General features: G+C 41.9%; 1 protein-coding gene across 3 annotated transcripts in view; it reads right to left on the bottom strand.

Annotated features, from left to right (window-relative positions):
- Positions 1-14,802, bottom strand: part of Casd1 (CAS1 domain containing 1) — a 44,776-nt gene extending 29,974 nt beyond the window's left edge. Inside the window, exons 1-5 of one of the 3 annotated variants that reach the window (XM_021165227.2) lie at positions 14,767-14,802; positions 7,204-7,300; positions 6,526-6,646; positions 2,835-2,879; positions 1,327-1,389 (exon numbers count right to left, since the gene is read on the bottom strand). In XM_021165227.2, coding sequence (XP_021020886.1) covers positions 1,327-1,389; positions 2,835-2,879; positions 6,526-6,646; positions 7,204-7,226 — 252 coding nt within the window. In that variant the 5' untranslated portion in view covers positions 7,227-7,300; positions 14,767-14,802. Of the gene's footprint in view, positions 1-1,047; positions 1,120-1,326; positions 1,390-2,834; positions 2,880-6,525; positions 6,647-7,203; positions 7,301-13,879; positions 14,498-14,766 lie in introns of those variants that run through there. The other 2 variants (XM_021165228.2, XM_029478611.1) reach the window with 2 other exon arrangements.
- Between the last annotated feature and the right edge of the window lie 3,724 nt (positions 14,803-18,526).

Genomic DNA, 18,526 nt, shown 5'->3' with positions numbered 1-18,526 from the left:
ACAGAGATAGTATCCAAATTAACAAAACCAGAAATGAAAAGGGAGACATCACAGAAACTGAGAAAATTCAAAAACGTATCAGATCCTATTACAAAAGCCTATATTCTGGAAAATCTGGATGAAATGGACAATTTTCTAGACAAATCAGGTACCAAAGTTAAATCAGGATCAGATAAACTATCTAAACAGTCCATAAACTCTAAAGAAATAGCAGCAGTCATTAAAATCTTTCAGCCAAAAAAAGCTCAGGACCAGATGGTTTTAGTGCAGAATTCTATCAGGTCTTCAAAGAAGTTCTAATACCAATACTTTTCAAACTATTGCACAAAATAGAAACAGAAGCAACAATACCCAATTCATTCTATGAAGCCAGAGTTACACTGCATATTCTACCTTGGAGATGGAATGGTTTCTGTTTAATCAGGAACTTTATACAATTTCCTTTCATAGAGAACTTCATAAGAGATTTTTTTTTCTACTTCTATCATGTTTAATGTTCCAAATAGATTTTTTTAAAAGATTTATTTATTTATTATATGTAAGTACACTGTAGTTGTCTTCAGACACTCCAGAAGAGGAAGTCAGATCTTGCTACAGATGGTTGTGAGCCACCATATGGTTGCTGGGATTTGAACTCCGGACCTTCAGAAGAGCAGTCGGGTGCTCTTACCCACTGAGCCATCTCACCAGCCCCCAAATAGATTTTTAAAACTGGTTGAATGCATATTATTTTTAGCTTCAGAAGATATCATGTACATTTAAGAGGCATTTAACTATTATAAATTATTTTGATGACAAAAAATGTGAATTCTGAGTATATTTTTAAATAAATTTTATTTGTTTGATGAAAAAAATGATAGGGGCTTACTATATACCTCAGTATTGCATCAAATTGATCAACCAATCAAACAACCAACTAATCAATCAATGAATCGCAATTGATGTCTCTCTCTTCTTCTCTCTTCGATTCCTACCCCACTCCCGTCCCCAGCTGGCCCCATCACCACCTGAGCTCAGGGCCTAATGCATGCTAGGCAAGCTCCTTACCACTGACTTCCATGACCAGCATCTGGCCTCACCTTGACCCTTCTTTCTTGTGTGTTTCACCCCAGGTTTGAATTCCCAGTGAGAGCACAGTGGGAGCTGACGTCATAAATGGAGAGTCTAAGTGTCATCTCCATGGTGATGACAGACAGTGATGTTTAATAACACTTACTCATCTCAGCCAAAGCCTAGAATCCATCTCACATACTTTAGGACAAAACGGTTTCTCATTTGCTTGTTAAATTTGGTCACACACACAAAAGCTTGTTTTCAGATACAGACCTCAGTCCACACCTTGATACACTGTTTCATGGAACCATTAACTTCTGGATGCCAAAGAAAATCCTGGGAGAAATGTTAGACATAAAGAAAAAGTTAAAAAAAAAAAAAAAAAGAAGAACTTTAATTTCCATTACTCAAAATAAATATTACCATTTTCCTAGAGACGGCTTAAAAGTAAAAGACCTAAGACATGTTCATTTGTCATCTCAATTTGCCCAAGAATCTTGTGGTAGTTCTTCTCTATACTCTTCTTCTCTAGGTCCCACGTTTGAGCAGAGCAATCCCTACTCAGACCCTGAAACTGTCCTTAGAATGGCGTGCCCTGAACTTGTGGAGGAGACAGCATGCGCCTTGCCTGCCCCTTGGCCTTCCCTCTGCTGTGTTCACCCTGCTCTCCAGCTTTCGTATCGCTGTCAGCTCCTGGAGGGCACCTGTGTGCTCCTTTGCCAGAGTTTTGCACATTTGCAGTACTTTGCCCAGAGTATTTGTGGATTCACCCCTGAGCTTGGTGCATCCTCCTTACCCTTAAGGCCTTGATGAAAGAAGCACCACTGGGTCACAAGGAAAAGCACTGTCCATTCCTTCCTCTGTCTATCCCTCTGCCCTGTTCTCTTGGCAGTCATCCTACCCCCACTTACACTTGTGCGAAACTACCATGTCCTGTAACTTCTTTAGGCTAGGAATATTTTTCTTGAATTCCCAGGGATTTCTCACCATGAAATTCAGAAAATGTACATGTATTCTTAAGTATCTGACATTAATAATTTATCACTATATTAAATTACATAGCAAACCATAATAAAGCTAACACATTGCCTTCCTTCAAGATTTTGTTTTCAGAGGCAAGGTCTTCCTCCTCTGCCCAGGCCATCTTTGAATTAATTTACTCTCTGTAAGTTTGGCATCATAAGCATGAGCCACTAGACTGGCTTCCAGAGTTTCCTAATACTTATGCTTTGAAACAGATAGGCTTTATTTTCAAAGCTCAGTGTGGCAAACTATATTTTCAAAAGGTAGCCTCAATAATTTTGGGTACATACTGTCTCTGACAATTTCACTGATCATGTAAAAGCTGAGCCTCCAATAGTCTCTCTGACGCGGACTCTGAACTCTTACAGAGTATGATGGAGACAAAGATCTGTAATTCCCCCGTTTTCTTACATAATATATCCTGATTAGTTCCCCTGCCTCTGCTCCGCCCAGGTCCTCCTTGCCTCCCTACATATGTTCTTGAATGAACATTAATCCCGAACTCACACTGGTTTCAAATTATTATAAAAGATTAATGCTTTCTGGATAAAAATCTGAGAGCCCAATATTTTTTATTTTATTTCATAAAAATTTTCATAGATATTAATTCTACTACTTAGCTATCTACATATACTCAAAAAGAATACACTGAAATCTATTTATTATGGATAAAATGTACAGAGTATTAACTGATCTACAAATAAATTTACTTTTGAATATAACTTCAACATTTGACTTTATTACTAAAATTAACTTACCACTTTAACTGATGCAGCCTTGTCCTCAAAAGGAATGTTTTCATGCTAGCATAGAAAGGAGCCAATGGACAAGCTTTAGTATATAAATGTTTCTGTAGGATAAATTCATCATCTTGCTATCTTTCCAGTGAGCAGTTTTTCTTATGTAAGACCTTTTCCCTGCATTAAGTTAATAAAGATATTCTCTTATCTTTTTTTCAAAAAGTTTCAGTTTTGACCATTGGAAATTCACCAACAAATTACTGTCTTTGATGATTCAAGGTAGGGCTCTAATTTCCCCTCTTCTCATGCATATAATCAAGTGCTTCAATGACGTTAACTAAACAGATCTGCCTTCATCCATGACTCTTCAGTACTACCTGTACACGTGGATGAGCTTGTGTGCGTGTGTGCCTGCATGTGCTTGCAGATGTGTATGTGTGTGTATGCATGTGTGTGAGCATGTGTCTGCACATGGGTGTGTGTCCTTTTAGAACTTGTTTGAGTGATTTGGCTTCTTTGTTTAGCCTACTCCATCACTGTGTTACCTTTATTACAACAGGATAAATCTTTATATTGTATAACAGCTCCGTACTTTGAAGATTTACTGGAGTTACTGATGGTATATTGCTTTTCCTTTTAAGATAAACCCAGCAGTTGCACAACACATTCTGTTAGGACGTTACCGGAGTTATATTGAACCTATGGGCCAATCTGGGTTTACCTAACTTCTTTACAATGATGAGTCATTTCACCATCCCTTACTGAGTTCCATCATTTTAAACTTTCAGCAGAGTTTTGCATAGTTCTTGTGCATACAGGCACACCATCTTTACTGGTTGCCCCCACCCCCCACCCCTTTGTTAGTTCAGTAAAACTTTTAAAATTTTGGTTCCGCATTGCTTTGGCAGAGACTCTAACTGAATTTTAACACCTTTATTTTAGTTGTGCATATAATGTTTATAGGTTTATATGTCCACCTTATGATCAGCTACCCTCCTTTTCCAAGAACATAACTGCATCATGTGGACTCCTGAGTCTCCTTGTCTCCAAACCTTACATCTTCACAGTTTTAACTAGTCAAATAAAATGATGAAGAGATGCAGCAATAATGAACACCATTGATTCTCTCCTGATTTTAATGAAGTTGAGTCTAACATTTCACCATTAAGAAATTTTCTGTAGGCTTCTAGAACTTTTATCAAGTTAAGCTCAAACATAAATGACCTAACAGAAAGAATGACACAAGTTTTCTGACATAACTGAGACATGCTTGCTCATGTAGTAATATGTGGTTAAAAAACCAAACTCAGAATTACCGTCTACCAAGCTACACGGCTGTAGTCAGGAATGCCCACAGGTTAGCTGTGGCTGTTAGTTTTGTTTGCTTGCCCATCCTTCATCGAGAGCAATGGGAAAGTTCTCCACTAATTTGTCAACATTTTGTTCTGTTAATCCTCACTAATGTTAGTGTTAAGGGTAACATCACAACTTTGCCATCTTCTCAGTGATCTGACAATTTGTCATTAGAACGCAACTTTCTGTGGTGATGATGCTTTTCCTGAAGTATCGATTCTGTCTTATATTAATATGGCTTCCTTCCCTTCAGCAGGAACATGCTCACTACTCTTTTTGTTACTAAAGCTTCATGCATCCTATTTTAGGGACACTTTCTTAAGTAGGAAAGTGTTCTTTTCAAAGGAAATTTGGAAATCTGAACCTTAAATTTTTAGGTTACTTGTGTTTATTTTTATTTTAAATAGTTCTACCATCTTTCTTGACTTCTATATTCTGAAGATATTATTTTTTTTATAAATGTACAATCTTTGTAAAGTATGTTTTATATATAGAGATAAATATATAGATGTATATGTTGTATATAGGTACACATGAAAACACACATATAAAATACATACTTGACACCAGACTTACAGGGTGTTCTTTAATTTTTTTTCTTCTCTGTTTGGAATTTACACCTCTAAGTTCGATTCAACAACAACTGAAACAGAATCGACAATATCTGCCTTCATAGTGTGTGGGAAGAGAGAATATATAAAATGTAATCTATCAAATGTCTGATCAGCAGTGGGGAAGAATGAGACCATTTGTTAGTATATGTAATTTTAAAGTTGAGTCACACTATCTTTTCTTGTGTTTATTTTTTTAAATGTATTTGTTAAAATGTATCATGTTTGGTAATTTGCAGGATGACTGGAAATTTCTGCAAACTTAAGTATTCCACTAGGACCTAAAATATTATCTATCGATAGATTGATATTAGCGTAACATATACTGTAGACATAACTATTGTGGCTTTTTCAACTAACAATTGTCAAACTATTAATTTCCAGAAGGAATTCTAAGCCTATAAATATTAAACAGTTTTCTTGCAATCAAGGTTGTCTGTGTATATTAATGGAATGTACGTTTACAAACACCAAATACCATATATAGCCAACATCACTGTTTTCTATTATCCTTATGACGCTCAGTTCCTAAGGATGCAGGACCCACTATCATCAGCACTGTGTGCATAGCTGCTTACTGTAGGGCACTCCATTTCCGAGCTCCTCATCACAGCTGAGCTCATGGGACAGGCAGATTTCCACTTCACACTCAGGAGTCACTCCTGCAGCTCTGCACTCTGAGTCTCCACTTTCCACCCTTTGCCATTCCCTATCTGTAACTACAGGCAGCTTGAAGACAGGATTAGAGAGATGTATAAAATAGAAGGCTATAATGAGATAGGTCACTCTCCCCAAATTAACACATACAAACGTATTAAGCCTTGTTAGTTTTCACTGAATGATTTATTTTTAAAATGAGAAAGTCCCCATCAGAGAAACACTGCTGTCTCCGTTCTGAGCTCAGTGCCAGGTAAGGAAGGCTGCAGAAGATAAAGAGCCCGTACTTATCTTCCAACTACAGTACACACTAAAGCAAGTGAGCAAGAAATAGACACTTAACTGCTTATATTCTTTCAGTTGATATTTGCATTGTAGAAATTCTACATTAAGGATTTTAGAAATTAGGGCTTTTTATTCTACAAAGTAAGTGGAAATGTCATTTTTTTTATCTCAAGAAAACTATAAAAACTAAAAAAAAAAAAGAAAAAAGAAAAAAGAAAAAAAAAACCCACAACAAAAAACCCAAGAAAACCAAAAAACCCAAACCAAACAAAACAAAAAATGGGGCAAGCATATGGAATTAGATGTAACCACTTGATAATATGTGGCCATTTAAGACGATACTTAAGTCACACAGTAACAGGTGCACTACTACAAGCAGTGGGGAAAGCAGGGATGTGTAACTATGAACACTGAAGACTGTAATATACTGACAGTAAAAATAGAACTAAAAACAAACACGTCATGGACTAGGAAGCTCTAGGGTACTTTTCTCCCTGTCTTTCTTTTTAGTAAGGCTTTCCTGAACAACTGATTTGAAATCGGTCTTGTTTGACAATAGCTAACCCTATACATTTTGGTCTTTTCCTTTGTTCCCTATGACAGAAACATTTCCTGCTTCACCTCAGTTTTCCCAAAACCAAATGTAAAGATTCATCTTCCCACTGTCCCTCAGCTCATGAACCTTAGCTCCCACTGTCTGTCTTGTCACACCTCCTTAGGTCCCCACTTGATCAGTGCTGCTGCAGCATAGTAAGTAAGAGATGGCTGGGGCTGGGGCGAGTGGGGGATGCAGACTACTTTACCTTATTTCCTTCTTCTTTAAACTGGGGGTTAATGATTTTTACAAAAGAATAAAATAATTGACGGATCCTGGAATCTCCAATAAACGCAATGTGTTTATCTACAAGGCAAGTCTTTGCTTCACTGAAATTAAAAAAATAATAATAATTAAAATAAATAAAGCCAACATAATTAAAACAGAAAGAACATAGCTTAATAATAATAATTTTTACAAAGGATAAAACAGTATAAACTGTTAGACAGCCAGTCACACAGCCTTTGAATTAGGTGACCAGATCTGTTTGACTTACTACCTTATTACCACCTAACTCAGTAAAAACACCCCATGCATTAAATGTTGAAGATGTGCCCTAATTGTACTGGCCTTTATGCCATTACTCAGAGTGCACCAGGGGCCAGGGATCCAGGTTACAGAGCAAGTCCTTTTCCACATCCTGTCCTGGTCACCTGCTACCTGAGATGAAGTTGTTTTGTCAAAGTCCTTCCTCTAAAGCTTCAGGGTAGCAAACTCCACCTGGAATCAGCTCCAAGCCAGCACAGCCCCGCTTTCTATCTATCAGGAAGGTTCCACCCCACCGATCCCCTGTACAGAAAAATACTGTGCCTGCTTTGCCTCTGCCTCTCACCACATATCAAGATTTATGCTGGGAGAGAAAAGAAGCAAAAGGAAGATATTTTACCTTATTTTGTATTTATGCATCATACAACTGTGAGGTTGCCAAACTTTTTCTCCAAGAAATCTGCCGCTCGAGAGAAGGTATTCACACGAATCATTGCCTATAACAGTGAAGCATGGTAGTGTAAATATTAGTACTTATTTATTTTTATAGTTTGCTTATCCTGACCTACTTAGTGCCTGTGAAATCAGGCAGTAAAGTTTTCTAGTCTTCCTTATGCCTTCCAGATGCATGCAAATCGTCCACGAGAACCACAGTTCCCATCAACACACTGCCATGCTAGAAGAAATCGGGCCGGCCGCTTACCCTTCCCACTTTACCCTGTAGGGGACTTGTTTTAATTAAAAATAGCTTCTTCTCTCATACAATAAGAGAAGCACAGTTCCCCTCTCTCCAGTCCTCCTAGCCCACCCCCATCACCCCTCACCCCAGGCCCATCCCCTCGCTCTCTGTTCCTTCTTCAGAAAGGAGATGAGGAGGACAGGAGTCTCAAGAGCCGGCAAAGAAGTCAGATACACTCATTCTCACCTTCACAAGTCTCACAAGAACTCTAAGTTAACAGCCGTAACGTATATACAAAGGGCCTGGTGCAGACCCATTGAGGCCCCATGCCTGTCCTTGCTGCCTCCATCTCTGTGAGCCTGTGAGCCCGCTTTAGTTGATTAAGTGGGCCATGTTCTCCTGGTCACCACCATTCCCTCTGGCTCCTACTGTTTTTCCTCCCCACCTTCCCTGGACTTCTGGATCTGGGAGGGGAGGGCCCAGATTGAGACCTGCAATTTAGACTCCCTCTCCACATAATGTCTGTCTGTGGGTCTCTGTATCCGCTCCCATCTGATGTCAGAGGAAGACTCTCTGATGACTGTAAGGGACATCTAATCCTTAAATGCTATGGCCATCGTTTTCCGCTTTCTTTGCTCAGACACTGTCTCAATCTGAAGTAAGCTTTTATGGCATTTTGTCAACCCTGCTTCCGAGTGAGAAAACCAGAAGTGTAAGAGCTACAAGAAGGACCTTGGGATCGACCTCCGACAGCTACAAGTGTGCTACTATGCATGTCTTCTCAAGCATATCTAGAAACCTGGTTTTTAAACCTAGTTTTAGAGCTGCCTGGTTAGGAACTCCCTCTAGCTCTGTATAAATTGACAGAGCCATCTTATCCTTTGGCCATTCTATTTTACTTTAGCCAAATACACAGGAACAAAACGATGAAAGAGGAGATGTTTGTAGTAAAATAGACGTTTAAGTTAACCTCTAGTTCCTTCTTACCAGTTAACAGCAAGCTAACTTTGGTTCATAGTCACTACAGGCTGCACTAAGGGGTCTCGTTAGAGGCGCACAGGAGAACTGACAAGCAACCAGTCCTGAGATGTTGGGGCAAGAGTTGAGGAATTCCAAGCTGGCTGCTGTTTCCATCTGCTGGGGTGCTGGGTCCATGCCAGGGCTTCCTGAACAGTGCAGGGGGAGCCCACCACTGGACCACAGCCTCACCATCAATCACACCAATGCAGGCTCAGCCCACCCCTGGACCACAGCCTCAGCACCACACCGATGCAGGCTCAGCCCACCACTGGACTACAGCCTCAGCATCACACCTTCTTCCCTTAGTCTAGCTACTCATCTATCTGCCCTGGCAGATACATATGAGAAGAATAAATGTGGAAGGCAGGATGGGCCAACACAGAAGTGCTATTGTCTCAGTGTCCCAAACAAAATGCAAGGGAAAATTCACAACACTACACCACCTTGCTGGTGAGAAACTGTCTAACAAATGCAGGACACCAAGATTAAAATTTGTAGTTATAAATGTACCCCAAGCAAGAATTTTTATTTCAAAGATTTTAATAAGCTATCTCTAAATATAAATAGTTCTTAATTCTTTCCAATTTTTAAAACGTAATTCTAGCTCTAAAAAAACAAAATTAGATCACAAAAATAACCAAAGATGACTAAAGGAGGAACTGCAGAAAAACTCAATGTAGTTATTTTCCTAAAAACAACACTCCTGCAAGTACTCTTTTATGATAGCAAAATTTCTATTGTAAATTAGAGTAAGTTTAAAATGAGAAAGAAAAATTGACACTTATTGCATTTTTACCTTTTAGATAAACATGTAAAATCAACTTAGAAGTAGCAACTAGTTTTTAAAGAAATCTGAGTTGTAAAAGCAAAGTATTAAACTAGTGCTGTATTCCTGACCTTTTATTATTATTTACTAAAAGCCCAAACAAAACCACCCTCATTGTCTCCATGTGGAGGTAGAAGCGCCATGCCTATAGCTTAACATAGCCATGTCTCCTTACTGTTCTGAGAGGCCTGATATGCAAAGTTCTTTCATTCTTGGTACTGCTGCCCACACCTGGCTCCTTAGGCCCCCTCCTGAAGAAACAACAGGTCTAATGTCCTGAAGTTATTCCTTGAAAGTCATACAGCAAAGGGGACTTGCAGAGATCAGTAAGCAAGCTCTATCAATACAGTCATTTAGCGGCAAATGTTCTCTCCGAGAACAAACTTCTTTCTTATGCAAGCTGGTTGGTGATAACTTCCCTTAATAAGTAAGATTGGTCTTTTCATATTTGACAAAATAAAAATAACATGATTTACAAAATTTTCTAAAATTACTATTCCAAACATGTTCTCTTTTCTTAGCAAGGAAATACTTTCAGATTAAATCACTAAATGTGTATCTAGTTGTTAAGACAATAAACCACATTTTAAATTATGTATACTATATGTAAATCCTTTCCAACCACATCAAGATAAAACAAATCTCTGCTTGCTATTTTTAATTGTCAAATATAAATCGGATAGTTAATTTAATATAACCAACTTGGGAAGTGCTCAGGTAAATCCAACCAGGAGTGTAACTTTTAAGAAGGCAATTCTAAAAAGGCTGGCTCCACACTCAGGTTATCTCCATGGATGGCCACTTCTTCCTCATTCTATTGTTACTAGAATAACCTTTCTAGTTAGTGGCTGTTGATGTTTGATTTTTATGCATGACTTTTTTACAACAATACAAAGGAAAGAAAAAAAGTAAATAAATGAGCAAATCAGGAAACTGAAAACATGCCAGCAACAACTAACGACAACCTTCAGTGTCCTTCATCAATTACAAGCTGCGTTTTCCTCTGAACAAAATGTCACAAGACTGAGTCCCCCTACTAAAATTGTATTGTCTACCACCAACCATGAAAATACTTCATACAGTGAACATATAGTACACTGAACACTCTAAGATTCAGCAAGTGCTGAAAACATCACTTAAATGATCCTTTAGAAAAATGAGCATATCCAAGAACTCTAACACCTTCGAATAGACATACATGTAACATACATGTAAGCAAAACACCACTGCACATTAAAAAAGAAGAGTTAACAAAAAATGTTAGAAAAACAAACAAGAAAGCTGAGCACAGTGATCCTGACATTTGGGAGCAGAGGCAGGAACACTGGCCTTGGCTTAGTGATGGAAAAGAAACAAATTTCAAGAACCGTAGCAAGTTTGAAGGAAGTTAGCTTTACCACTGTAAACGTGTGCTTAGGGTTCAGATACTGGCTCTAGCCAGACTCTAGCCAGAAGTCATGGTCTTACTCTATAATCATGCTCACATGGGTATTTTTAAGAAGGCATTGTAAGGCTCATTCTAACATATTATATGAAATATTAATAATTCAAAAACACCCCTTCTTCCTAAAATTGAGATTAGAAAACAAAATTCACTTAGAATCACAACCTAACCAAATAAAATTTGCACATCCCCTCACCCTATCTATGGAATTCCTACTGTGTGTTAGGCTCTGGCTATTTAAAAACCATAAAGATCTACTTGGAAGCCCACAGTGTGTGTGTGTGTGTGTGTGTGTGTGTGTGTGTGTGTGTGTAAGACAACAAGACCTATTCTTCCAAGCACAACATGGTAAGCAAGGACAAGTTGCTCTGCAGACACTGAATTGTCCACTCCCACTTCTGTGAAGGCAACATTTGAGTGAAGCATTCAAAGAGAGAGAGACAGAGAGACAGAGAGAGCAAGCGAGAGAGTGAGTCCTGGAATATTTTCTTTCAAGAGAAGAGAGAATGTTGTAGGCAGAGAAAAGCAGAAAAAGCAAAAGTGTTTGTACACTATAAGCTCAATGCTTAGGAAGATTGAGAGGGAAGCCAGGTACCAAAAGAATGCCATGGTTTTAAGTTCTATACGCGTGACCTCTAGAAAATCATCTCTTTGTCTGAAAGCAAATGGGACGATGCTGTGCTTCTAGTAAATCAGTAGTTCTAAAGTGTCGAGCACTAGTAATTAAGTTCATCTCTCAGAGCTTCCATCCAGCTCTAAGAAAGGCAGTCTGTAACACAATGGCACCAGGCAAGCTGACTGGTACTAAATCACAGCTCAGCCACTGACTAGCTGTATGTTCCTAGGCAATTTGCTTAACCTTTCTGGCTTCATCTTTAAAATGTAAATAATTCTCTAATTCACTGAATCTAAGACACATCATTATTTTTTCATACAGGAAAAAAATGTTACCAATTAAACTTTGACATGCAATCAAAGTTTTAAAGACTCTTCTTGATTACAGAAATGTTAAGGGGGTGGGGGGATGAAACACTGTACCTCCTAGAGGCTCTAAAAACAGAATGAATTACGAAAAGCCCTTAAACACTGCCTGCATACAGTAAGTGCTCAATTTAATGCACGGTTTTGGGAAGCTTTACTTTCTAATAATTCTTTGAAGTGGAGTAACTTTCAAAGCAAGAGGTGTATGTGTGAGAGTGTACATTTGATGCATGTTCATACTCACACACCCAAGATCTTAGCATTTCATGTACTTTCCACTGTTCATCTAAGACAGAAAGTCCATTCTTATTCCAAATGATTCTCTGTGATTCAAGCCTATGCATATCTGCGAGAGGCACCTGACATGGTTTGACACTGCCAGGGCAAAAATGTTCCTGGTAAGATGTTTAATTTCCCCTGCACAGACTCTGGTCTAAGTTCCTGATATTCAGTCTGGACAAGCACATATGACAGGTGTACTGCTTCACACTCAAGGCACTGAAGCACCTTTGGAAACTGACAAGTCCCTTCTGGAGGAGGCTTTACAACCTGACTCATAAGGCCCCATCTGACATTCTATTTTCCTCCTGATGATGACAGACCTTGGCAAGATGCAAAATATAACCTAAATTTAAAAATTAGTATTCCCCAAGCTTAGCACAAGACAACACGTACAATAAAGAGACAAGCAGGCAGGGCACAGTAGGTTTACATTTGCGACAGCATTGTAATCATAAACTTTAGCTCCACTGACATCACAAACACAAAGGTGAATTAGATGACAGTCATCTCATATCAAACTAGCATAAAAAAGATTAATCACATCTAAAAGAAACACGTTCTCTGAGTTATCAAAAGTCGGCTCATCAGAACTGCTAATTGTGTTGTATATGTGAAAATGTAGGCTTTCTTGATGTCAGCAGTAAGAAGCCAAGGCTCTGACAGGTCATCTGCTATGAATCTGTAGAGGACTGGAGAATTAGCCACAAGGATCTTTTTAATTCAATTAAGCAATTTGTAAGATAATATATTTAAACGATACAGTTATGATACTAAAGTATAAGATCTGGAAAACTCAAGAGTAGGTAGAAACAAAGCATCAAGTTTGACCAAAATGGCCTCCACTTTGAGAGATCATGTGAAATGGGAAGACAGCTCAGATTCTAGTACTCTCGTGACTGGGCTGTACAGTATAAATGGGCCCAGTGCTAATGTGCACGTGGCTGTCACATTTGTCTAATTATCTCACAGTCACCAAGAGCTGTCCATATAATGACTTTGAGGATACCAAAGGTCAAAACCAAAAGATCCTATCATTATAATTTCCCTCCTACTGTCAGTGACTGTCCTGGTGGCATTTATCGTAAGGAAAGGGGGGAAAAATCAATCAAAAAGACAAGCAAATATCCCTTGACAACTGAAGGATAATTCCTTCTGAGAAGAGGTCATTGGTTCCTTTCCAGCTTTCCACCAGTATGTAAACCCATATTGAAGGCCAGCTTTCAAAAGGCTCAACTATTTGGTTTGCCCGCCCACGTCTAGTCCGGTCAACTCCTTAACTCCTTTAAGAAACAAACAAAAACCAAAACCCTGCCTCAGTGTCTTTATTTGTAATAAAACAAAAACTGTGCAACCCAAACTCTTGAAAAGTGTTTGAAAGGCTGGTGGCACCTCCTCCACGGGAGGGAGGTGGGCCATGGGCATCTTTAGCCACACTGGCCCTTTTGGCAAAAGTAAGCAGGGCGGCCCAAGCAGCTGTCTAACCGTTGGGCCCTGAAGTGGCAGGGCAGGAGGCAGACCCCATGGGCGCACCGTGTGCGACCCCAGCGTCCTGGAGGCGGTGCCGCCAGGGCTGCCCCCGGGGGCCCCTGATCCGACCTCCTGCACCGGAGCGCGGGGCCGAGCGCGCCTCCAGAGCCCCGCTCCAGCAGGCGGTGGCCCCGAGGGCGGGAGGCTGGGGGCAGGGGCCCGCAGGGGTCGGCCCGGGCACGTGGGGCGCCGCGGGGCCGCGGGAGGCCGCCGGCGCGTGGGCGTGCTGCGGCGGGGGGCGGCCTCCCGCGCTCGGGGCCGCGGCGCCGCCTTCCCCCGGGCCGGGCCGGGCCGGGCCGGGGGGAGGGCCGGCTCACCTCGGTAGCGGCGGGACGCGAGGTGGCACGCTGCGAGCAGCAGCACGGCCACCAGCGCCAGCACCTTGGCGCTCCTCACGCTGAAGTAGTGGTTGATCTCCCGCTTGCCCAGGTTGTAGGCCAGAGCCGCCATCTTGGTTCCTCCATGACAACAGTGCGCGGCGGAGCGGGGAAGGGGCGCCGCGCAGGGGCAGCACTGGGGCGGCGGGCGCCGTAGCCAGCCGAGAAGCGGCCGCCAGCTCCCTTGCCCGTCGCCCGAACCGCGGGCCGAGGGGTCCGAGCCTGCGGCCTCCGTGCCGCCGGCCTTCCCCGTGCCCTCGTCGGCCTCCCCCCAACCCCGCCGCCGTTGCTCAGCCGTGCCGGTGCCCCAGGCGCCCTGGCCGCCTGTCTCCTCCCCTTCCTCCTCCCTGGTAGCCTCCTGCCTTAATAGCGGCTGCGCCTGTGACGGGGGTCCGGATGCCCGGGGCTCCGGGGTCACCGGGCCCAGACGGGCCTCCGGGGTCACCGGGTCACTGGCGGCAGCGGGCGGCGACGGCTGCACAGGCATGATGACTGTATGGGGGGTGGTGGGGGAGAGGGCCAGGGCCTGCAGCCCGACCCAGATGCCAGCTCCAGGGCTATGTCCAAGTGGACTGGCAGCTACCTGAGCCCAGGTTAGGGCAATAGAATTACTGTTCCGGAAAAAAAGTACACTACCTGCTTCCCTATCACACCCTTTCTGGACTTTCTACTCTCTGCTCTCCCACGGTCGTGGGGCCTTAATGGCAGGCCACCCACGACCTGTCTGGCAAGTTCCTCTGCACCTAAGATGCTGGCCAGGTGTTGGGGTGGCTGTAAATCCGAACACCCAACTCAAGAGTAAGCCACGTTCACCCTTTAATACTCAACTGCCCAATGTCCTGTTTGTCCAGTTGCAGTGGGTGTAGATGCATCTCGTACAGTGTGTCTAAGTTGGTGTGGGTGTCAGTTTCAGAGCCCCTTTCTCCTTTATGTTTACACAATATCTTTGTTGACACTAACGTTGGCCAGGGTAACAGATTGGTTGCCTATGGCAACCCTTAAACTTGGTTAGTGTTTTGTGATTATCAATAGACCCAGCACTGTGTCCTTTGAAAAGCATTGTTATTCATACCCTTGGTCTTGAGTTGCCTTGTACACAAGAATGGCTATTTGCAAGTTGTGGTTAGAACAAGTAAGTCATTGTTGAGTTGGAGGTGTTGGCAAGTCTTCTTTACAACTTTTAGCCAACCCCAACCTTGTGCTTCCAGACCCTTCTCAACATTCTAGAATGTTAGAGAAAAGGGGCCTATAGATCCTGTCGAGTCACTCCCATCCTCTCCACTGAAGGATTTTTTAAAATTATGTTTCCAGCCACAATCATCATATGATGAAAGATTCTTGTCGCTTAAATGAAATCACATACATCACTGTCATAGATATAATGCTAATAAGCAATAAAGTTAAATAAGTGTACAAACACTTAGGCACTGTTCCCTGCAAGTGGTCGCTTAATTTTGGCTTTCTTCTGATCTGAGGCCGATCACATGCTGGCAGAATTGAATCAGATACGGCAACAACCAGATAACTGGGCTAACAATATGTGGCCTGCCAATCATATCCTAGACACATACTATGATGTCATCAACAGCAAATTAGAATTTCTAATCCACCTTCAATAACCAGCGCTAACCCCCAGGGTTGGCCTAATGCTAGCCAAAAATAAAGAACCCTGACCTTGTACTTAGCTGTGCTTCCCAGAAGGCTTTCTGAGATACTGGGAAAACCTGGGAACCCCTATGTCCTTTCCTCTGTGTTAAAGTTAACCCCTCTACCTATTTCTGCTTTTCCTGGTAGATATCTCTACATAAGATGGCCCTTTCCTGTGGCATCTATAAATGGTCCCTCTCTTAGCTGTTTGCCTTTCCACTGATAAATGTCCCTTTTTTATTAAAACCACCACTGGATTCTGTGTTCCAAGTTATTTGCTTCTTTGTTTCTTTTAGAAGGAGAAGCTACTTGAAATTTTCACTGGCTTGGCTCCCATTCTGTCCTGAAGAATTAAATGGTTCTTTGCTGTGCTATGGGGATTGCTTGTTAAATCCAAAGGACTCTCTCCCTCCCTCTCCCCTCCCCCCCTCCCCCTCTCCCCCTCCACCTCTCCCTCTCTCCCCCTCTTTCCTCTCCCCTCTCCCCCTCTCTTCCTCTCTCCCTCTCCCCTCTCCCTCCCCTCTCCCCCTCCTCCTCTCCCTCTCTCCCTTTCTCCCTCCCTGTCTCTTTGTCCCTCTCTTTCTCTTTACCTTCTTTACTTTATGTTTTTTTGTAGGTTCAAATGCTGTTGAATGTTCTATGTTATTTGGTGTTTGTCTATCAAGTTGTTTTCCTTCTCTAGTCCTGTGTTTTGCCTCTTCTTCAGAGCACTAGCCAGGTGCCAGTTGTCAGGCTGCTTCCAGTGGTTCCTGGCAGAGCCATCCTCACCATCAGATAGGTCCCCGTCCTCTTTAAGGGATCAGTTACCTTCTGTACACACACACACACACACACACACACACACACACACACACACGACTGTGTCAGTCCACATTCATGTGTTTATACCGTACCTATAGAGCTACCCTCTGCTTCTCCCCAGTAGGACAGTTTTTGGTTAGCAATTGTTGGCATTTCAGATTTCAAATTATCTGTGGTCTTCTGCTATCTATGTCTAACCTACAAATATCAACTTTATACATGATTATCCAAGCCAATGTTTACACTGTCTTCAGTGTCTTCTAAATATTTCTCAAGTCCATTGCGCACCCCTCCGTCCATCTCCTAGAGTTTGCTTTAGTTAAATGTATCTTTTCTTGCTGAAAGCTAAAATCATGAAATTAATAGTCTCCTGCTTATTTGTCTAACCCTAAGGGATCTAGAATGTTTAATTCATAGTAAGTTACTGCTTTTCTAATAACATTAAGGAGGAGGGAGAAAAGAGAATGTGTGTGTGTGTGTGTGTGTGTGTGTGTGTAGGGGGGGAGACATCTGATGCTTCAACTGTATATAACTTTAAACCAAGTTACCAAAGCGCTCTCTCTCTTTCTCTCTCTTCCTTACCATTCAGGCTCAAAGAAAATGTCCTCATTTCCCTTTCCAAAGATGTCACTTGTATCTGTGCCCATGTCCCTCGAACAATTTGCCAACTGCTTCCTGTCTTCAGACACACTTTACTACATCACACACCCTTTTCTCTTAACTCTCAGACTCCCGAAGGGAGCACACTACAGTCATTCTCCTTGGGAGTCTGCCTGCCTTTGTGGTGGAGAGCAGACAGGACCTCAACATACAGCGCCGGTTGCATTGATTTGCTTCCTTACTCCCTCAGCCTCCCAGAGGAGAGAGTTAGGAGTATGCATCGCCACGCCTGGTTTTACATATTTAAACAGAGAAATGAGGAAAGTGGCACTGTGCCTACTGTTTAAGTAAACTCTCTTTAAATGTCAGCCAAGGGGCTGGAGAGATGGTTTGGCAGTTAAGGGTGCTTGCTACTCTTCTAGAAAACTACAAGCTGGTTTCCAGTAGCCACGAAGTCACAACCCCCTTTACTCTGGCTCCAGAAAGTCCAACACCCTCCTCTGGCCTCTGAGGACACACACAAGCACACACAAACATATACAAATAAATGGTTTAAAAAGGAATATCTGTATACATAATGTAACATATGTTTTATATATATGTATATATACACATGCATTTCTATATAATGATTACTAAAATCTCTTAAGAAATCAGCAATAATGAAAGTGTCAAAACTCAATGAAATAAGAATTTACTTCTACTCAATGCTAAGGATGGTTCCTAAGTTAATGTGGAATGTTGGCTATGAGATCCCTCTACTGATATAAGGTCATCAAAATGAAGACCTTTAGAAACTGAGCATCCAAAACATGGATGTATGGATTTTCTGCTCTGTGAACATGCACGAATGCCTCAAATCATATAGTCATGTAAGGACATTGGTTGTGCCGTACAGAATTTGTAGATAAGTATGTACCTGATGGAAGAATGCAAGTTTAGCTCTTTAACTGATCTATAAGTACATTGTCTAGGAAGATGGACTTAATTAAGATTCACCATGTTGTGTGTTCTCTACCTTCCCCAAAGCTTATGCTTTCTCTTCAGACCCCTCCCCTCGTTAGGCTCCAGCCTCGCCTGGCCCTTGTCTGGATTCTCATCTTCACTGCTTCCTCTCCCTCGCTCCTCTCCCTTTAATTGCTATGTGAACCATTTGACATGACCGATATCATCACTTCCCTGCTTTAAAACCTGGGTGGCTCTTCCAGGAAAAACATGAATAGCCAACCGTCTAGCACGTTTAAGACAGTCTGTGATCAGACTCTAGCTTGTGGTTTATCTAGCTATGCTAAACGGTGGCCAGCAACATGGCCTGTCCCAAGTGTGACAGGGCTGCTTTAGGAGGTTGTCAGTCTTTTAGACAGGGGCTTAGCTAGTCTGCCTAGCACTGTAGAAGGACTGTAGGTTGTCTTCATTTTAGACTCAGCCATTACTTCCTGATCCTCAGTGAGGTGGTCAAGCAGCCTCACGGGCCTGCTGCCACTGTCTGCCCTGTCCTATTGCACTGCATCTCCGAACCTGAGCCAAAGAAATACTTAA

This window comes from Mus caroli, chromosome 6, assembly GCF_900094665.2.
Source record: "Mus caroli chromosome 6, CAROLI_EIJ_v1.1, whole genome shotgun sequence".
NCBI classification, from domain to species: domain Eukaryota; kingdom Metazoa; phylum Chordata; class Mammalia; order Rodentia; family Muridae; genus Mus; species Mus caroli.
Note: the sequence above shows the minus strand (reverse complement) of the source record. Positions and strands in the feature narration are given on the sequence as shown.